The 22,350-nt window shown below is 41.5% G+C and overlaps 1 protein-coding gene across 1 annotated transcript; it reads right to left on the reverse strand.

Annotated features, from left to right (window-relative positions):
• Window positions 1–8,078: 8,078 nt before the first annotated feature.
• mmp14b (matrix metallopeptidase 14b (membrane-inserted)) lies at window positions 8,079–21,868 on the reverse strand. Its single transcript, XM_033651072.2, has 10 exons — window positions 21,325–21,868; window positions 13,493–13,641; window positions 13,244–13,366; window positions 12,722–13,029; window positions 12,070–12,231; window positions 11,577–11,737; window positions 11,357–11,495; window positions 11,112–11,262; window positions 9,790–9,905; window positions 8,079–9,662 (listed from the first exon to the last, which is right to left on the reverse strand). The coding sequence occupies exons 1-10, from the start codon at window positions 21,421–21,423 to the stop codon at window positions 9,196–9,198; spliced, it is 1,875 nt and encodes a 624-aa protein (XP_033506963.1). The 5' UTR covers window positions 21,424–21,868; the 3' UTR covers window positions 8,079–9,195.
• Window positions 21,869–22,350: the final 482 nt, after the last annotated feature.

A 22,350-nucleotide genomic window follows, 5' to 3' on the forward strand; every position in this document is an offset into this window, starting at 1 on the left:
AATTTGACTCCTGGTAAAAACTTCTGAACAATGAACATTGAAGAAATTCTAACCTGGAGAAGTGTCAGCAGGTTGCAGTCCTCACTGATGGGTGCCACTAAATCCCCCTAAATCTTTCTCACTGTACCTTTAAAGGTATACTATGCGGGATTGTCAGTTACTTTTTGTAAAAACGTACGTCACTGAAAGTTAAAGTGAAAGCCATCCCCAGATTCAATCTTGTTTGGCGTTTCGCCTTGCTTTATTTGCAATGGTCTGCCAGCTGGTCGCTACCTTTTTATAAAGCCCCAACCTCACCTGAGTGCTGTGAGAGTACATGCTCATAAATGCCCTAGACATGGAAAATAAGAAAAAAAATACAGAATTTTAGGGAAAAATACACCACCATACATTGCTAGTGGGTCATAGATGACTGAAAGAGATTTCTCCTGTATGAGTCTATAAGCTGTTTATAGGAAAATATTGCATAGTAAATCTTTAAGTGTTGGTAAGTTTTTTGGATTTTTTTTGTTTTCTTTGTTCGCCACTTGGGAGCAGTTAAACAAGCTGAAAACATTTACATATATTAAGTTATTATGGCAAACATCAACACACAGTTGCTTGTTTACACATCCAGCAGACACTGAACAACTTCAGCGTTCTTTGGAATCAATCCTGGTACAGTATTCTCTCTTCTTTTGGGCCTGGTACACAGCTCTTGAGAACATCTGGCTCTTTAGCTGCTTATCATTCCAATCATTTCTCTAGCTAGTTACTTTGCCATTGAGTGCTAAGCAGCTAGCGTAGAGTGGCTTTATTTGAGCCTTTTTGCTAAAAACAGCTGCCTGCTGCAACTGGAAATGATATTGTAAGAGTGCTGTTCATTAAACAGCAGAGGTTCACGATTGCTCTTGGTAAACACACTGTAGGAAGTATTGTCCACTAAAGCTTGGGATTAATCTGAAGACTAGCTGGCACAAAGACTAGACGACCCACACATAAAGATTGTGTCCACTAACTTGCACAGATTTTTTCTTGTCTTTGACAGTCAGGAAGAAGCTTTAATCTTGTGACTTCGTAAATACACGAGACAATACACTTAACGACTGGTCAGTAACAACTGGACGGAGGCGGGTGACGTCTGAAAATCTGGTGAGATCGCGTATTAAGATTGTCTCACCTTAAAGCCTGCGGCGGAAGTAGTAACAGTGCCCAGTCCTGTGTGAAAGGAACAACTGGCAGGATGGGACCATAGATAGGACAGGTGTGACATTTTGACTCTGTGTTATGTGTTGGACTCACCCCTGGGAGATTTTAAAAGCAGTTGGTAGCAATTAGCAGTTAACTCAAATAAGAAGAAAAGCAACTGAAAATGCTTATGAAATGGGGAGACAGTGAGGTCCGAGAGCTCCTCGCCTTCCAGGCAGAGGACAGCATTCATTGCCATGTAAGAGGGACATTAAGTGATTGTTTTGCCATTGTTATTGTTTAGAAAACCCTGCCCGACACTTAAGTTATATGTCACACTAGGGACAGAGGCTGTTTTGTTACACACCCTGCCTCTTTTGCTTCTGGAATGTTGGTATGCTATCTGAAATCACACACTGGAGTGGCATTATGCTAGCATTCTTTGGTTCTATTGAAAAAGCAAAGCCACTGTAATGAAGGATCTGCGTTGTGGCCATATTGCAGGATCTTTCTGTAGAAAGGACCATAGTCTCCTTCGACCAGCAACACCTGAGCAGTCTATCCATGGAAAACTGACCCCTCTAAAGACAACCCCAACTTCAAGCACTACTAAGAAGAATTTTAGTTAACCAATTCCACATTTTGAACACCAAAGTCCGAACGTTTTGACATACAAAACTGCCTACTGCAGCTTTAACCAAGGGTTCTCTCAGTTCAGCTTGTACCCAGAAAAGCTAGTCCTGGACCTGCCTAGTCAGATTTGGTGAAACTCCTTCTAGCAAATCTAAAGTTGAACAGCTGGACAGCGCTGTGTCCACACATGAAGAGATGACTCAAAACAATGTTTCTACAGTTGTGGTACTTTTGTAGAACCACTAGTGACAGCCAGAGAACTACAGCAGACCACCTGTGTCTGATGTAGAGCACAAGTCAATGGTAAAAGCCTCCATGACCAACCAGTCAGCTGAGCAAGGCCACTCTCATGCTGATGAGTGGGCAGTAAAAACAATATGTTTTCGCTCTGTAAGCAGTCCCCCCTGCCTCCTCCTCTCCTTCCCTCCTCTCAGCCCTCCCCTCCTCAGTGTAACCACATAGGTCTTTGTGTCCAGCACTGTTAGGAGCTCAGCATAGAGGCCCATGGGTTCCTCTTTCAAAGGCAACCTCTGATGTGGCCTTTCTGATCTCTGCATGTCTCACTGACTTTCCTCTTACTCTCCTCTGACTTGGAGTTTTTCTTTCTCTGGTTTACCTCACTTTCTCTCACATATGCACACTTGCTTTTACAGATTTCTTTTTATATTTTGACTGAAGAGAAGCTGGCCTGTGTCATGAAAACACACGTGAGAAGGGTTTGGAGAGATGATGAAAGTGAGCGATATCTTGTCAGTCAGTCTTACCACTCCTTGAAGTTTAAACTTCCCTTGATACATACACACCCTTCCCCCTCCCCTTTCAGTCCTCCGCTCTTTTCTCCTCCCTCCTCCTCATTGTGATGACATATATATGTGCTTATGGAAACCAGATGTGCCTTGTTGCAAAGGAGGAGGCAAGAAAGAGAGAGACCAAGCATGAGGTTGTATGATACTTCATTAACAGACTGCAGGAGATGTGGGGATGGTGGGGGTGAGGACGGGTCTTGCTGCTTCTCTCTTGTGGTCTTGAGAGTTCAGACAGTGACTGTATGTAGATGCCAAATGAAATGCGCCCTCTATCCTGACCAGGCCCTGAGCAAAGCAGGGGGGGTTTCCTTGCGGATATGGCTGGGTCACGACAAGGGTAGCTGGGCTTAGAGAACCTGAATCAGCATCTCCTATGATGGAAGTGTTTTTCTGCAGGGCTTGGGAAACCACGCCATATGAGACTGGTTTGAAAAAAAAAGCAACCTAAAGAAGTTGAAATGTTGATTGTTCAACTTCCTTGCACCTGTATTTTTTTCGCCCACACAATACCTCCCTCTGACATTTAAAAGAGACTGTTCCCACAGCACCACACCCAATTCAAAGTGCAGACATGTTGTTAAGTGTAACAAAAGGAGGCACATAGCTTTAAACTGATAGCTTTAAGCAGATTCAGCACTGAGGGGGCAGATGCTGGTAAAACTACATGGTGAAGAAAACAAAGATCACAAACCTAACAGTTGGTAAAATATACAATGAAATAGAGAAAACTTAGATTGGGACATCTGGGGCACACAAAAACAGTTATGTTTAACTAATGGGGGAAGTTATTTTCCATGCATAGCTCCGTGTGTAGCTAAATGGAATAATAAGATGCAGACCAAACGGAAAAAGTATTAGGTATTGATCCCTCTCTTTCACTGGCGGTGTACACCACAAATAAACCGTATGTGTGTGCATGTGTGCGATTGCAGCAGCTCTACTCTAAGAGCTACTCTTGCACCCTTCCAGAGTTTGTTGTACCTTGTTTAAAGGTCAACATTTTTTCTATTTTAAAACAATGAATGAACCAGAAAACACTTACAGGGCAAACCTCCACTGAGACACGACAGACCTTTTCATAGCATTCTGACATCTCACTGTCTCAGAACCTATCGGCTTTCAGTCTGATGACGATATCTGGATTTCTGAGCCAAGACTTCCTCTTCTGAGCCCTGGTCATGTTGGCTAAACTGTATAAACACATGTTAGAATATGAATGCAGATACATTTCAACAAGCTAATATAAAGATAACTAAACATCATGGCCAATAGATTCCTAGACGCATTTCACCTAATGCGTTACGCCTCTTCACAAAGACTGTTTACTTGAGGTTCAAACATGATTGGTCAACACTGTTTGGACTACACACTAACTACAAATGGAAAGCAGAACATTTCCAATACCCGTCTTCTATGCAGAATCTGTTCACAGAGATTAGACGCCTCATAGTAGGGAATGCAGGGGTGTAACTAATAACCTTGGCCATGGTCATTTATGTCAGCCAGTTTCAAGGCCCTGGTATTGTGCGTCCTGGCTCACAGGCATGAATTCCTGGTGAACATAAATGCAATGGAGCGATTGTAGTTACACCTGCACTTTTCCTGCTATGACACAAATATTTTCTGTAAAAGAGGTTAGTCATTGTGTATTCATTACTGTATTGGGTCATCTTATAAAAAACACACATGTTCAAGACACAGAAGGTATGTATTCTTAAATATATATGAATCATTCCTTTTATGCAGCAGCATTTCTGTCCCCATGAATTGCCTCCTCATATTTTCTTTAAAATGTTTCAAGTATTTATAACAGATGTCTTAATTATAAATGAAGGTCTTCTTTATATAAACAGAATATTGCACATTAAAAATACTTTCTTTCTTACTTTAATGCTTTACTGGCCTTTTTTAGTACATGTGCTTGATTTTACAATGTCCCCAGTGTAAAGTAATCAACCTCTACAAGATCTACAAGTCATAGAATGATAAAATACTCAAAAGTATTCTTTGATTATTTTTTAGGCCCTGTTAAACTCTCTCTCTGATAATTGTCATATTGTTTTTTGCCAGTTTCATCATTTACTGTGTGCCCCTGAAGTCAGTTCATTGCAATTTTATTAAACCCAGTTTTGACCCAGTGACATACATTTTTTAGAGGAAACTGAAAGAAGTTAAGTAGGGTAAGCATTACTTTGACTTATGTCTTTCTTTCCTGTGTTTCATGATGGTAATCAGTTCATCAGACTGTTAAAGTTCCACCCTGTTAGGCTACATAATGATGAAGTTGGTCTGATTGAAACAAAACAAAACAAAAAAACATCTGATTTAACTGAAAAAAAAAGTTCTGTTCATGTGTAAAAGGTTAGCCAGCTAAATCTGGATCAAATTTTTCCACCCTGCTGTAAACCAATATGAACCAGTCCACCCACACGGATTATTATTTGAGTGCCTGAGTTTGGCCAATATGTTTTTCTCACAGTTAAACATGTCACTGTTCTTATATAATCATTATTGTATTATAATGTATAATAAGTCAAAGTTTCCAGTTAGTTAGTACATTTAGTTAAAGGCTCTTTATTGTACCCCATTTCCTATTTCTGCTGAGATCAGGCAAAAAACAAGAGTCTATAGCCATGTTACAGCTCTGAGTGGCTGTACTTGGGCAAAAACATGCTTTTAGCTTAATGCTGTTGTCAGCATGCTAACATGCTCACAATGACAAAGCTAACATGCAGATATTTACCAGGTATAATGCTCATCGTTTAGCAGGTTAGTATGCTAACATTGTTATTAAGCATCAGACACAGGCTACAGCTGAGACTACTGACTGACACTAGTTTTGCAATTATGACGATGATAATTGGCACTAGATGAAAAGTTAAGATTATTACAGTTCATCCTGAGGACGGGGTTGCTTGAGTGGCAGGCTGTGTGCGAAGTGTTAGCGCAGTATATGAGGCAGCTCCACCCCTCGCTCCCCACAGCCCCACTCTGCCATCCAAATGTGATCACTTCGGTCGCCAAAAAAGAAGATGGTGATGGCTTTGATGACATCAAAAAACATGCCATTTTTTTCTCTGCGTGAGCATGCAAAGCAGTTTTCTTGTTGGTCGTTTCATTTGTTCTGGAAACGTTGTGGTTACAAACAAAGGGCAATCACGTCACCTCCGCTCTTTGGTGGAGGAAATGAACACTGTTGGAAGCTTAAACTCTTTACATCCTATCGTGTGTGGTTGATTGTGTGTGTTAGAGTAAGAGACAGAGACTGGAGAGAGAAACCCCCTGTTCCTGTTGTATTAGTGCTTGGTGCAGGATGTGGCAGAGCTTTAACTGATGCAAATGAGAACCATGTGTAACCTATATAGCCACTCACCAGTTCCCTTAAGAAATGCCCCTTTCCACCATCCCAAATCCTTGTTGCCAGGCAGAGTGCAACACCAACCAGTCTCTGTTAATCATTCAGTCTCATTTAATGGGAAAGTTACTCAGTCCTCTCTCTGAGGTTGGTCCTGCAATTAGTGTGATGTTCGGGTTGGCTATTATGAGACACAATGGCCAAGAGCGGGACTTCCCCTATTTGTAAGTTTCCATTCATCAGCCCAGAGGCTATGCACATGCCAACTGAAACAGGCGCAGGAAGTGTCCAGCACAGAGACAGAATCATAAAAGGAGCTTGTTAATGACGTCTGCTGAGAAGGGTTCAGTGTAGACAAAGAGATGAGCTTTTGAGATTAGAGAATGTGATGTGAGGCACTTGGCATGGTGGAGTTTGTAAGTCAGCTTTTTGTGAAAGCTGGATGCACTCACTGGAATCGGGGCTAGAAATTACCTTTTCATTTATCTGGGTGAAATGTAAGAGCCGGCAGAGTGGAGGTGGCTGGAAGAGGCCAGAACAGTGTGGTGTGGTCTTTTGTTGGGCTTTGTGAAAAAGGAGTGAGTCATTTTGCAGACAGTGAAGAAAAGCTCTCCAGTTACAAAGAGAGGAGAGAAAGGAGAGGACTGTGGGGAAGAATTATGCTGAGGCAAATGTTTTCTTCACTCTGCAGAATCAGCTGGGGAAGACAGAAAACATCAAATAGTGACCCACAGCTAAATGTCTGGCTTGTGTGCAGGCCACGGAGATGATTTGAGCAAGGAAAACATCATGCACAAATTTAAGACACATACTGAATCCAGCTGAGGAGAAAGTAAATTCCCAAAACACACAATCTTTTCTTTACATACCCTTTATTGTGACCTTGATGTTGTCAAAAGTTAATTAAACAGGTCCAAACCAACTCCCATCCCCCATCCCCTCATTGCTGTGTCCCGCTGCGTGTCTGGCCTACATGATGCAGTTGGAATTCCAGATGTTGCTCATGGAATTCTGCTCCATCTCTGGCATCCAAATGTGACTTAACCCTCCTCACTCCTCCTTCATCTCCTCCTCCTCCCTCCTCTCTCCCCCCACAAAAAGCCTCGTGACTTCTCTCCCGGCCCCAGCTCTTCAAAACACTGCAGCAAAGTGGAGACAAATGGGCGCCCTAAATCTTTTCGGCACAATAGGAAAATACCTCATCATTTTCACTGCATAAAGCCCCATTGCTGTAATCATAACATATCATAGAGACACTGACCCCCACCCACTCTGTCTCCTGCAGTCAGTCATCTTTACAGTCAGTCTAATGGCTGTATGGCAGTTGTTCATTAGTGGGATCATTAACGAGTGGGGAGACGCCTAAGTTTGCTGTTTGAGCTTTTATTGGCTCATGGTGGATGGGAGTGTACATATACACATGGCATAATGCACAAATAAAGGCATTTATAGCTATGCAAAACATGCATGAGAGCAGACTTGTTTTTAGCTGTACTTGTGAGGACCTGCATTGATCACATTCACTCACTGAGCTCATCATAAAGAGTTAAACCTCTTCCACTGCTTATCAGACCCTAAATAAAAACTTTAAGCACTGAAGAAAAGAACATGTGCTCCACTTTTCTCATCCTCCTGCTCTTGTGAAGGCTTTTTGGTCCTCATAAGTGTAGAAACAAGAACACACACACACCTTCTCTCTCTAACTGTATAGCTGAGATATGTTTTCCTGCTGTGCAGCAACGGCTTTACACAATCCTCTTCATCCCTGTTTCTACTTAAGCTTTGGATCCAGTCCGCGTTTTCCGACCCAGTTTCTGGCCTGCCAGTTTCCGAGCCCCAGTAACACAGAGTGGTGCAGTCGGGGAGCAAGAAACCTGGAGGTCCAGGAAGATTGGGGAAGACCAGGCGGATGAGCAATGTGATCAATATGAGCGGTAAAAGTGAGGAGTCCAGGTAAGAGCTGGATTATATGAAAGCGGTTAGGCCTATGTGAAAATATGACTGCAATGAAGGAGGTGAGTGGCTTCAGTTCATCTCAAAGCAGTTGACAGATAGATGTCATAAAGAGAGAAGATATTAAGTAAATGCTTTACTAAGTGAAAATCAAAGCACAGAAAGCCTTTTGAAATTACTTTATTTTGTAAGAAAAGCTTTGAAATATAAGTAAGAACACAAACACAGTCTCATCGAGAAAACTAGATCATTATCAGAATCAGTATCACTAGTATCATTATCATTGTCGTTTAACTATTTTTAACCCTTCACTAGTAATGTAGCACCATGATTTGAAAACTGTAAACAAGTACAATGACAAAAAGGAGTCATTTTCAGTTCTTCAATTTATTTTCATTTGAGATGGATTCAAGATTAAAAAAAAAACAATCAAGTTTCAAGAATACATAACCCCCATCCCCATTCACTGTCCCCACACATATAAAATTAAGGCCACTTTCAAAACTGTATGTCACTGTCCAGCAGGACTTTTTAATGACAATGTACAAAAACACATTCTTTACACAGAGGACAACAACAATAATAGTAATAGTCATAATAATAATGACAACATCATTTATAATAATAATCAGCACTAAAGACATTGATATAAAAAAAGGAAAAGACACAGTCATATTTATTGCTTTACTCTGATATGAGAGTATCTCATGCTTCATAGGGACTTAAGCTAATGTTTTGTTTGCCTTTTATGGCCCATACTGGCTCTGACATGTTTCTCTTTGGAAGATTAAGAAACACAATGACTACGCCACTGTGGTTTCCAAATGTGTGTACTAATGTGAGTGTGTGCAAGTTAACAAGGGGGAGGAACGAACGATCAGACACGCTCTTTGCTTACTCGAAGGAACATGCTAGAATGGGCGTCGTGGAGATGCAGGTTCAAAGCGGAAATTCACAAGGACACAAACACTGACCACTGACAAAAACTAAAAATAAGACATTGAAAAAAGCTAAAACAAACAGCAAAGAGCTGGCGTCAGTAACCACGAGGAGAGAGGCAGAGACAGAAGGGAGAGAAAAAAAATGGAAGGATGGAGTGGTTGAGAGATAGAGCAAAAGGAATCTGGCAGTGGTACGAATATTTTAAAATGCAAGTCTGGTGCTTTTCCTTCTGCTCTTTCTCCAGTTTTATCTCTTCTGCCCTGTTCAACATTTCCTTCCACTTTTTTTTCTCTTTCTCTCCTTGTCTTTCCCTCCTCTCTCCCGCCCCTTCTCCTCCGTCTACACCTTGTCAAGTAAAGATCGTTGGCAGTAGAGGAGTCGGCGTGGGGTACCGTACCGACGGAAAAACACCAAGGCAGCCAGCGTTGCAATCACACACACTAACAAGAACAGTGGCACCACTACTGCCGCTGCTCCACTGCCACCCCCTACCCCTTCCTGCTCATCCACTTCAATAATGATCACCTCCGTATCCTCTTCCTTCTCTGTCTCTGTCTCCCTCTCCCTCTCCCTCTCTCTTTCCCTCTCTCTATCTCTAGTTCTGTCCTTATCCTCCCGCTCCTTTTCCTTCTCCCTCTCCTTGTCCTTGTCGTGTCCGCCTCCGCCTCTTCCTCCGTCCGTCTTGGGGTCTTCGTTGGGACAGCCCATCCAGTCACGAAGGGCCGATTTGGGGTATCCTGGCTCCACACGCATCATCTGGTTGTTGAACTTCCAGTACTTGTTGGCTTTGTAGAAGTAGGTGTATGCTGAGGGATGGAGGAGAGAAATGTGAGAAACAAACCTGAAGTGAAACAAAAAGCAACTTCTACAAGTATCAGTTTACACTAAGATGTGAGAAAATAATCTAGGTAATATTATACATGCCATTCTTACCTTGATCTTTGCTCATAAAGGCTGCCTTGATGTTGTCAGGCACTCCTTGCCACACACTAATAGCTTTTGGATAGCCATTATCAACAGTACGTGAGTCTTCGTTGAAGCGGTAATATCTAAACAAAGAATGAGAGGGGAAAGATAAAGAGAGGGAGAGCTATGGTGAGTTAATGGTCTCACTCACAGCCCCACAAGACTTGAGACTTGAACTTGTTTTGAATTCCTCAATACTTGACTTGGACTTGCCCTAATGGACTTGAGACTTATTCTAACAGACTCGAGACTTGACTTGGACTTGCCCTATCAGATCTGACTTGGACTTAGTGTGAATAACTGAACTTGCCCATTAGGATTTGACACTTGATTTGCCCAAAAGAATTTGACACTTTACTTGCAGCTTGTTTGACACAACTGAGAACTAACTTAGACTAGAAGTCTAAAGACTTGGCTTGAAACTTGTTTTGACAGACTTGACTTGGACCTGTCATGAATTACTGGAGAATTGACCTTTTTTTTTAACCTAAAGAACTCTAAAACTGACTTTTCTTTGGCCTACAGGACTTGAGGCTTGACTTAGACTTGCTCTTAAGGACCTGTGACATGACTCAAAACTTGATATGGAGCTGGCTTGAATGACTTAAGACCTGACCTGGACATGCCCTATAGGACTTCAGATTTGACTTGGCAAAACTGAGTTAGTAGTTGGGAGACTTGACTTACTCTTGACCCTCGAAACATGATAACATACTTGAGTTTGTGTGTTTCTGCTGAACTAAACCACCAGGCAGACTACAAAATGATTGATGCAAGTTTTCTGCAGAATTATGGCAGATGGATTGGAGTTAATGCTTCTGACAGCCAGACTAGACCTGAAAAGACTAGACAGGGAATAAAGGTGTTGTCTGGCTTTTGGGCATATACAATCTCAATTATTTGAAAAAGAAAATAAATAAAAGCTTACCCTTGTCATGGGCTCTGTTTATGTAGGTGGCTGTTTGCACTGTAATCACTGATTGCCACATTTTACTCAGCTGTTTTATAACGATGACTATGTTGTAAATATGGGAAGGCTTAGCAAGCTTTAAAGTTCCACAAGGTTTGTGTAAATGAGAAGCAGGTTTGTAATTCAGGATAAGTGACTGACTTCAAGTGTTTTGACCTTATATGGTCATTACTGAAAGGTATTTTTCTGTGGTTGTGATACAAATGGATTTTCCTTGGAATCAGTGGTTTCTAAACTTCAGTACAGTTTCGCTGTGGGATATGACACACACACACACACACACACACACACACACACACACACACGGAAGATGACTGACTTGTTTGCTCTGAAGTAAAATGTCTGTCCAGTGGGAGTGTAGTAGAGAGCAGCATCTATGCGATCTTTGGGAAGCCCAGTGCCCATTTCCTTTAGAGTCCTGGGGAAACCAGGATCCAGAATTGATTCAGTGAACACCCAATACCTGTCCCCTGGAGAGAAAAAAAGGTGTTGCCTGTTTGGTTAAGACTGTTTTTAAGAGGGAAAATCTTGTACATGTTTGTTATCATAGTGAAGCCAAATTACCTTTAAAGAAAGCAAATTTCCCATCCTCCCTTTCAAAAGCGGCAGTGACATGAGTAGGCAGTCCCCTCCAAAAGTGACCAATCGGCATGGGATATCCATCCAGAACATGGTTGTTACGTACCCTCCAGAACCATTTATCCTGAAAGAAAAAAGAGATTTATTTAACAGCATGCAAGAAAAAGTGTCGTATCAAAAGCCCAACAAGGTTGTGTGAGTTTACCTTGAACACAAACATTTCTCCTCTGAGAATAGCGATGGTGTCAAAGTGTCCATCACAGATGTTAGGGCCAAAGCGAGGCTTGTCTGGTGAGTATGTGGGCTCAGGATTGTGGTTTGGCGTACGGGGTGTTACAGGCGGAGGCTGAGGGCCTGATCCAGATCCTATGTGAACAAGCACAAATAAGAATGATTTTTATAGACCCATTCTTAACCTTACGCATCATCTAATGCTGGTCCTGTCAGACCAAATGAAACTTAACAATCCCCCTGGGGAAAATAGATTGCTGTGATAGCAGATGACGGAGAGAAAACAAGTACCAAGGACTAGACAAACAAAAAGTTAGTAAAAACAGAAAGGGTCCCATACATCTTCAGAAGGATACAACATTTTACATCTATCTGTCCACAGATTTCTCACTTGTCACTTAAGTTGGTAAAATAAAGATAGAACTCTATCTGATATTGACTTGGATAGCGAACTGTCAATAACGCACCATAAAGTTGCTGTATGCCTCTGCGATCATCCTCAGGAAGTTGGAAGGTCTCGGTGTCCATCCACTGGTAGAAAGGAGCCATGATGGCTGAGGGGTCATTGGAGTGCTCCAGACCCAGAGCATGGCCCAGTTCATGGACCGCAACCAGGAATATATCATTACCTGAAACAGTAATGACACCAAAACACTATTTTTCAAACAACTGAAAGTACTGTAAGAGACGTGAAATAGGGGAGGCTGACCTTATGCTGACAATGAGTACTGAAGGAGAGGGGATAAGCTAAATGTTGCTGTTTCCTCATTTTTAAATGACTCAAACGCACACATACTTATCACATCAGTAAAGCAAAAATAAAATGATCTACAGATCACGAGAAGATGTGTCACACTCAACAGCTGGTGGTGCAAAACTGTACTCCAGAAATAAACACTTCTCCATTCTGCAGTATCAACATAGCCCAGGGCATTACCTCCCTAAAATGTACTGACACAAGACTGGACCTGTTGCTGCTTGTATTTTGCCCACAACAGCAAAATTAAGAGTCCCGACTCCCAGCATTTGTGTCATCAGGTTTAGGGTGATTACTAAAGAAAAAAATACTCCTCATTAAAATGTTAGTTCTATCTCAACATAGATTCAACAAAGCCTCACCTAACAGATCCTTGTTTCCAATAGTCCATGGCTCAGCTGCATCAAAGTGGGTGTCCCCACCAATGCCATTGCCAGGGAAATAGGCATGTGCCAGGAAGCCCCCCTCGCCATCAAATGGGCTGCTGTCGCCGTGGAAACCCTCAGCGAAGAAGAGCATAATGTCTGCAAATTCTTCCACCTTATCCCGTATGTAGTTGTAGGGGATTTCCCGGAAACGAAGTGGGGTGACGCTCTCCCACACCTTAAAGGCCTTCCTGATGGCCTCATGGGTTTCATACTCACCAACCTTAGGTGTATAGTTCTGTATACTGAAAAGTGTGTATAGGTGTGTGCGGGGGGAGGGTGAGAAAGGTAAGACATGGAGTTATTTCCTCTTTATAGGAAAACCATTTCAGTTGCTCAATAGTCACCTCAACAGTTTGAGTTTTCTTACAAGTTAAAATCAGGCAATAGTGATAGTGAAAAATAGCTTGAGGTAGTGTTCCATCTTGCTCCTGCAGATTCAGCACTTTGCTCACTTACGAGAAAGTGATGTCGTTCTTGTTCCACTTCAGGCCCTGGATGGCGTATCGCTTCCTCCTCAGGTTGCTCTTCAGCTCGGCACCAAACTTGTCTGGCACGCCACAGCGCGGTCGCTTCATTGCCCTGCCAAAGACAAGACATAGCCACTCAGAGAGAAAGAAATATTCTTACTTTGAATACTGAACTACAGGTGACCCTGTTTGAAGCCTGTATTTTTAGTACATGTAGAATAAAGCTGAAGGTGCTCACTCGACGGTGTTGGTGTCAAAGGTGCCGGTGACAGTGAGGCCATAGAACCTCTGCATGGCGCTGATGGCTGAGGAGATGGAGTGAGGGGAGCGGAGGGCGTGGGTCCTCAGGTCCCCTGGTGGCAGGTAACCGTACTGCTGCAGCCATGACTTAAAAGCAAAACAAAAAGGATGTAACAGTGTGAGTCATGAGAAACATATTGCAAAACCTAGGGAACTCCAGTCTCATAGAAACAGACTTATAAACAAGTCATATGTCACCTGATTTTTGTTGTTTAAAAAGCTGAATCAGGGTAAGAGAACTATTTTGTCTGATGTTGATTCTGAGTTACAGGGACTACAAGTTCAGGATTTTTTAGGCGACTGCAGGAAAAACACATTCCTCACTGACAGCGAAAATAAGCTCTTGAGTAACATCTTTCTGTGTTTTCGTATCGGGATATTTGGACAGTAGGAGCAACGTAATTTCAAGCACCGGGCATGTCTCCATTCAATGACTAAATACAAAAGCTATTCAACCATCAACATTCAACTCTCCAATGAGGACCATATTTAACTGAAACTAAGGTCAACATGAGAGAAGCCAACCTTAAGCCCCCACAAAAAGCTTCCAACAAAGACTGTTCAGGTTTAAACAAAATACCCTGCGAGACAGAAACTGAGCAGGAAATCCCCCTCAGAGAGTTAAAGATTAACTTCAGTTTCTATACTGAAGTTAATCTGTAGCTACTTGTTTGTGTTTCAGTGTAGATTGTGACAGTTATAAATGAAGCAAGTTTTAGTTTGAAGCCATTCAGGCACATATTCTGATGGTCACTGAGTTCTTCAGGCCACCAGATCCCTCAGTCTCAGCTTAGCTTGACCTTACTTTCCCCTAAAAAACCCATTTCACTGCGGTGCTGGTTTGACATCTGGACCAGTGCCAGCGGCTTTGCTCCGCACTTCTCCCACACAGCTTCTCCTAAACTCTTTCCCTCTCAAGCTAGAGCCGAAAAATAACACTGGCACTATTGTGAGTGCAGTGAAAAATGAGACCACTTTGATATCCTGCTGTAGTCACTTTGTGAGCTTGTAATGCACTTTTAGGATATGTTTGATTGTTCCTTGCACGCTAAGGCTTAATGTGACGTAAGTTCATGTGATCTGTTTTGCGTGGATCTGATTAAAAACCATAGGCGTAGTGAGTGTTTGCAGTGTAGGGCGTTGAAAAGAGGGAAGAGAGAAAGATAGGGAGTGTCCCAGGGTGAGACTCAGGCCTTGGGCAACCTCAGCCGATGTCTCCAGTCGAGCAGCAGCGTCAGTCAGTAATTTAAGTGGGAATTTCTTCCTCTGCGCATCCAAACCTCAAAGTCAAACTCTTCCCCCACGTCCATGTCTCTGTCTTCGCCTCGTCACTCCACCCCTTTTCCTCTCTTCTCCCTCATCCCTCTCTTATGGAAAACCCAGAGACTTGAGGGTAAATACTTATGAACAACCACACCCAAAGCCACCCAATTATTGCTGTATAGCTCATCTGCTGCTAATAGTTGCTTAATACAATGAAGGCAAAACATGTTTAAATGGCTTGTTTCAGCAATTTTCCACTGATAATGTACAGTGCAAAGCAAACGTGTACAAGTAGCGCAGACATAGATTATATGAATATGCGCTCAGGTCTGTAGGTGTATATCCACGCATGACTATACTTGTGCAAGTTTGTGTAGGAGTAAATGACAAAATGGCATGTTGGAGGCCCTTGAAGGTCTAATCTCTCCCTCTCCGTCTGTCCTTAAGAGACATGGAGGTCTCAGTGTTTAGACTTCATCCCTGAATGAGCCCTTTCTGGTTCTGACTCACCCATGGAGCTCCAGTGGACACATAAAGACGCACTGTTTTCCACTGTTCCAGCACATCCACATGAGCGGGAAAGTCAAACACAAACTGTAGCGTCTCAGAATGTATTTTACTGTAAATATAAGAAAAGGTTTGATTTGAATATGCTTGAACCCTTTTTCTTCTCCTTTACACATCCACTATGTTTTATTTTATACAAAATCCCAACTTTGCCCTCAGCTCAGTCAAAAGACTGCTGTTGAGTGACACTGAACACTTGTTTTAACTTTAAGGCTACCACACCTTTTTCATGGGTCCCTCAGGTGACTTGACAAAGTCTTATTCACTGTCGCACTCTGCTATTTTTGACCACGCTAATGGGCTGAGTAAGTAAAGCAGTAGCAGGAAGAGGAAATGGTCACTATTTACTGTGGCATAGGAGATGACAGCCCACGCTAATACAGTCTTTTGATGCAGAGCGGTGGTTCCCAACCTCATTTGTCAGTTGTTCCCTCACAGCCTTGTCTGATGAACTCAAATCCCCTTTCTTTGACAACCTATAATTTCAATTATTTATCCATTAGCCTACATTAAGCTAACTATTTAAACTGTTTATCCATTACTACAAGCTCGCTGTTTCTTTTTTCTTTCACATATTAAAGTGGACTCAATATGAATTATATTTTTTTATTCAAATCACAAGTCAGTTGAGCTACTCCACAATGTTTCCACATAGGCCACCCCTTGGCGACTGCTGAAGTACCCCTTCGGGTGCAGTACACCATGGCTGAGATTCACTGATGTAGAACACAGGGCTGCCAACTTTTCAGATTAGTTTGGAGTGAGATAGTACAATTACTTCAGATTTTACATGCTCTTAGTAAGATAGAGTTTAAACATGGGGACTTTTCCTAAGTCTTGCAATGTATTTTGAGTTGATTTTACCTTTAGGAAAGAGAATTAGATGAAAACTTTCAGCGAACCTCTGATGAAAAAAATATGACAATTCAAATATGAGGGAACTGTCAAAGTGTTGAACTTATGCTTTTCCTTTAATCTGCTAAAACTGTACAGTAAAACAACTTCATGGTCATTCTGATTACTTTAAAAATGTCAGCCAACCTCCGAAGGAAAACATTTATGTATTTAATTTATGTGGGTTCAAAATAAGTACAGTACAGTACTAAGTATTTTCAATGTGTTACAGTATCATTCAAGCCGTAACCCTGTACAGAAATGTGCAGAGGAACTACTTCAGGTTATATATGGACATAGTCAGGGATATTTTGAGCAGAAATCCACTGCACTTAGCAACAAACCTATTATGGAAACAGTTTTATCAAATTAGCTGATGGATTTATTTGGTATATAAAATGTGAAAAATTATTGCTGTAATGCAAGTCTTTCTTTTTCCATTTTGGCCGCTCCAAGTAGCAGTACTGTAACAGCATAAATAGATATGCATCAAAATCCAAGTGGTGACCGGCTTGACTTAAGTGTTTTATGGTGCTAGTCTGTCCATGTGCCATGGTCATTGTCCTCTTTTTGCACCAGGATGTTATCACTTATAATTTGTTTTTATTGTGTGAGGAAATGGATGTGTGAGTGTCATGGTCAACATGTGAGATTTGGCAGCCCTGTCTCTGAGCACTTGAAACTGCTGCATAAAAACACCTAAGTGTTATAATCACTCTTGATTTGTTGACTTCTAACAATCTACAGACATAAAGAAGCACAGAGCTAAAGTGCTTTTAGGAGGCCAAATCCAGGATCTTGAGGTAAAGGGCGCAGCTTGCTCATATGCAGTGATGTGAGTTTATTGTTTAATGGAAGATCCACAAGAATCAAGCAACGGTTGCTATGTCAAAAGGCAAAGTGCTCATTTTGCATAGGATGACAGAGGGAGGAGGGATTGTGTTTCAGAAAAGAGAGAGAGAGAGAGTCAGTTGTTCCGTTTGGTGAAGGCCAATGGAAAGAAACTTTGGTCAACAGCGATGGGAGTCCAACTGAGGCATGCTGGGTATACAGCACACACACAGCTCCTCATTACACATGCACTCAGTCTGTCCTGAGAGCTGCAGTATTATGTCAGATGTCATAAACGTTTTTCCCACTACACTTGCAACAGCTCATTATTGGCTTGTGATCATGTGTGTGGGGGGAAGTTTGTTTGAAGGTATATTCAGCGCAACACTTTAAAGATCAAACTTTTAAAATTCTTTTTAAACATTTGCCCAAGGCTAATGCTATTCCATTAGGAGGATATTTACAATGTTGCTGACCCATCTGGCCAGGAGCTCCTCAACACATGTAGAAAGGTCTTCAAGTGTGTGTGTGTGTGTGAGAGTGTGTGTGTAAATCCACCAGCTGCTGTCTATTAAAACAATCATTTTCCAGCCAACAACAATACAACCTGGTGTCACAAGAGTGGAAAAACACTCATCTCTGCCAATGTCATTTGAGCAATAAGTCAATCCCACTCAAATCTCAATGGCATGAACAAGCTTCCCCGAAATTTGGCTCATTGCTTACTTCCTTTATGAACAGGAAATGAGGTAATGACTTTGGGTATTACCTTATTTCCTGTAACACCTCCTATCTTTCCTCAGGGACGCTGCCCTCTGGCCACCCACTGGTGATCTTTAGGATGTGGCTTTGTCTGAAAACGACGCACCCTTCCTTCCCCCATCCCTTCCTTTCTTCCTCTAAATGACTACTAAGACATGAAGATGGGAATTGCGTCAAGTTACCAGTTTAACCCAGTGCTGCTAACTATTTTCGTTAGCAGCACAAAGAAAGAGACATATATTCATACAGGATATGTGCATGACAGCTATGATTTATGTCCTGACCCTATTAAACTGGATAATAGCTCCATCTTCCAGCTGTATTTTTCCCAGATTGCATCACTCCCATCACCACAATGCCCCCCTTTCTAGTCATCAACAGCCTCCCCACTGTCTTCCCTGCTTTGCTTTCATCATCTCATTTCATGTCCATTTATCTTCCTCTGTAGTGAATGACCTCAGCTTGTAGCCATGTCTGCATGCATGCACATAAGAATAAGATCTGTGCAAAAATGAAAGGAGATGTGTGTGTGTGTGTGTGTGTGTGTGTGTGTGTCACAGACAGGTGGTTGCTGACACACCAAGGTGTTTTTAGCGGTGAAACAAAAACCCGCTGCCCACTTCCTGTCTCTGCTACAAACCACAGGAAACAACCTCTGCATCCTTGCACCTTCTAACTATATATCTCACCAACACAGACTGACTGACCAACCACCTACTTAATGACTTATTGTTAATTAAAACACAAGCATCCTACTCAATAACGGAACTGTGCCCTGATACTGGTGACTTGTGGGTTTGCGGAGGCAACATGTAAGATGACAAACATCCCCTGTTTGACTGAAGTATATATAGACACAGGAAGCGGTGGTTTAAGAAAAACATCTTAAAAACAGAGGAGGTGAATCACTAAATGAACATAAACTTATTGAACCAACACACTTTCCAGAGCTTTTAATGCCAAGCCCGCCACTGCAAATTTCCAACTGTTTTTTGACCTTAAAAATCACTTGTATTCATATATTGAAACTTAAAGTTCTGCTTTCTCTTATGCAGGCATTAGACATGTTCAGTGTGCTCTGATTGTTGGATTATTGGCTGTTGAATGTTGATGTTGCATTTCTTTTTTGGTTTATTTTTGATCAGCTCAAAATGAAGGGACTCTTTGTGTTATATATCTGTATGACTAAACCTATTTCCAAAGTAACATCTTCTTAATTTAATTCATACATTTAATTAAAGGATGATTACTATGACACTCCTGTTGTCTTCCACCCACAACTACAGGCAAAAAACATGTGTGAATACCTTTTTTACTCAGACTTTTCCAGCAGCTTTTTGCTGATACAAGAAAAATGGCATAGACATTGCTAAGAAAATAGCTCGATCTGCCTAGCATGTTCAGCCTCAACTTACTTATGTCCTTTATTGAAGCCTAGAGGTTGGTTAGCATTATTTGCTACAATAAATGATTAAAAAAACTTGTTTGATCAGTTGTTGACTAGCCTCAAAAAGTGATTTGAAGCACCTTAAATTTAAGTGAAAGCATTGTTTAGAAACGCTGTTGTTGTGGAAAAACATGCTCTCTGCATTGCGTCAACTTTTGACAATTTACCAACTATTGGTTGTTAACTCATCTAATAATTGATAAAGTAAATTCCTTGAAATTTGCCTCCCTATAGCTACCAAGTCAGCCACTAGCTACAAGCTAAATATATGCTGCTGTGAACATGACTCATACATATGTAATTTAATTTATAGAGAAAAAATATATATATTATTTTGTGTTTCTTAATTGGTCATGATTGGAGAATAAAGGCCTATTTTGCCTTCTTGTTATAAATATTACTGATGGAAACACCCCTGTAACAGCATCAGAAGACAATAATAACTTAGATTTAACTGTTGTTGATTTAAATAACAAAATTTAAAAGTGGTTCCAATCCTGAGTTTTGAGTTGCGGTGGTGGGCCAGCTTGTCAGGTTACATCTGAATTACGGACTGTGCCTTTAGGTTGACAGTTTTATGTAGGTCAATGGAGTTTTCTTCCACTAGTGCAGCTGGAATTATAATTCCATAGACAGGGGACAATGATTAGAGAGACGTTTGGCGCCACTGTATGACCTACCAGAGTCATTTGGGCCTCTCTGGTCTTATGCATGTACACAAACTATCACACACACACACACACACACACACACACACACATAAAGACAAAGTATTTACTCATGATACTAAAGGAAGCAGGTGTGTGGGGGTATCGTAACAATGTCACTTCCTGCAACACAGACAGGACAGAACAGAACAGATCTAATCTGAGTAAAAAAACTAGAACAGAAAAGAACAGGAAAATCTCAGTCCTCCCTGATCTACATCACTCCTTAGAGCTGATACCTCAGCTCAGTGGGTTATTGGAAGTCTTTAATGTGCAGAACCAGAGTTCAAAGTGTGGGTGTTTTTCCACAACTGACCATGGCTAAGATGCTGCAGAACCTCTCAGACTGTAAAACCCACCTCCCCCCAGTCCGCTAAGCCGTAACTCGGGACAGATGTCAACAATTACATCTCCCCATCCCTCTGAATATAACTGTACCCACAACTATCAATCCCCCCTCCATTCCCACAAAAATTGCCTCTGTCTCTGCCCTGACCACAATACAAGCTCATGCATTTCTCCTCATTTGCTTTTTCTCTTGCTCTGCTGCTTTTGCCCTCTCAGCATTTCTCAGTGTTTTCACAAGCGCTATCATCATTATAGGCTGCTTCCTCTAACCCAGGGTCAAAGCCCTTCCCATATTCCTGCACCAACTACAGGCAACTGTTGATATCACTATCCAGCAGGATGCAGGGTTTAAACAAAGACTTTATGGTAGTCATAAACAAAACCAGGATATGTGTGGGTCAGTGAAATATAGAAAATCTGTGATTAAAATTAGTAACAGAAAAGATCCTTTAATCCTACATATTGGGGTTAATTGTATTTCTCAGTAACCCATAATTTAAACCTTTCTTTAACCTTTCTGAGCCCTTAATGTATTTCCTTAACCTCGCTCCCTTTATCCTGTCTTTGTCAATCTCATAATAATTGGCTTTATTCATCAACTCTAGATTCATTTACCAGGTTTTAATGATGTATTTTGGAAATATATATCTGATTTATTCCTCTATTCTGCATTTATTTATTTTGTTTTATCTAGTCTGCATTTATTTATGTATTAATCTCTGCTTTTATTTTTCTGGCTTTACTACAAATCTGTAGATTTATTTATCTGGCTTTATTCTTTAATAGTAGATATATAGCTGACTTTCTTGAGCTTGAATGTTTTTATTTAGCTTTATTCTTTGATCCTGTGTTTATTTATCTAACTTCACTGTTTAATCATGGATTTGTTTTGTTATCTTGCTTTATTCCTCCATTGTGGATTTATTCTCCACCCCTTCCTCTACTGCTCACCTCTGGATTGACTTGTCGCTCCGTCGCTCCCTGGGCGCTCAGCTCCCACACCACCGCCAGCAGCAGCAGTCGGACAAGCGATTTGAGCTCTGGTGCCATCACTTGACTCTCCCGAAAACAATACAAAAATGGACAGGTCTTCCCGTGACACTTTGCGCAATCTTAACTTTGCTGTATGTCAGAACATTGTTTGCGAAATCCCATAAACGAAAACGGTGCAACCAAGGTCGACTTGGCGCAAAGCACAAAAAAAGTTTCCAAAAGATACGCGCCTCTGCAACTTATTAGCCTACTTGAGTTACCTAAACCACGAGAGGTATTTGTCCAGCCTGTGCATTCTTCTCGCGTTTTGGTGAATTTTAACCAGATTATCAGACGTTACTGGAAGCAGGAAGTCTGGAGGGGGGCTTTGGAGCTGCAGGCTGTGCGTATTTTATGTCCAAAGTCAGCTTGCGCTTTGCTCCAGATGTTGCAGCCGACTTTGTTTTCATGAAGCAGTCCTGACTCTTCGCTGTCCTCTCTTCTCTGTCCTCCAGTCGGCTTATTTTGATCCCCTCTCCTCTTCCCCTCTCTCCCCGCTGCAGACGTGGTAGTTTGATACTCCCTGGAGACCTTAGCTGGAAAGTAGAGGATTGTAAACCTCCCCCTCCGAAATCAGCCCGCCCCTCTGACATGGAGGGCTGGAATCAACTTGGTGACCTTCGCATTAGACTTGGCATAGTTTGATTTTACCCCTAGGTTGTGATTAAATGCCTTGATGCTCCATAAAATGCACGAAGCTGTTATTATTTATAGAGAAGAGTGCGCAAACATAATAGACAGAGTCGTTAACAAATTACGCGGCTAAAAACTATTTGGAAAACAATTAATTTATTTCGAAAATGTGTTAAATTTCAGGGTGTTTTATTAATAAGCCTAAAGTAAGAAAATATATATATATATTATCATACAATTAATCAATTTGTTAAGCCATCCTGCCAGCTTAAAATCTGTTTTCCCCTCAGCCTTTTTTAAGACCAGTGACCA

This window comes from Epinephelus lanceolatus, chromosome 12, assembly GCF_041903045.1.
Source record: "Epinephelus lanceolatus isolate andai-2023 chromosome 12, ASM4190304v1, whole genome shotgun sequence".
NCBI lineage: Eukaryota > Metazoa > Chordata > Actinopteri > Perciformes > Serranidae > Epinephelus > Epinephelus lanceolatus.

Excerpts from the sequence above, each read along its gene's own strand:
- mmp14b (XM_033651072.2), bottom strand. The coding sequence starts at position 21,423 with ATGGCACCAGAGCTCAAATCGCTTGTCCGACTGCTGCTGCTGGCGGTG. Across the intron at positions 13,367-13,492 it reads TTTGACACCAACACCGTCGA|GGCAATGAAGCGACCGCGCT; the intron begins GTGAGCACCTTC and ends TGTCTTTGGCAG. Across the intron at positions 13,030-13,243 it reads AAGAACGACATCACTTTCTC|TATACAGAACTATACACCTA; the intron begins GTAAGTGAGCAA and ends CACACTTTTCAG.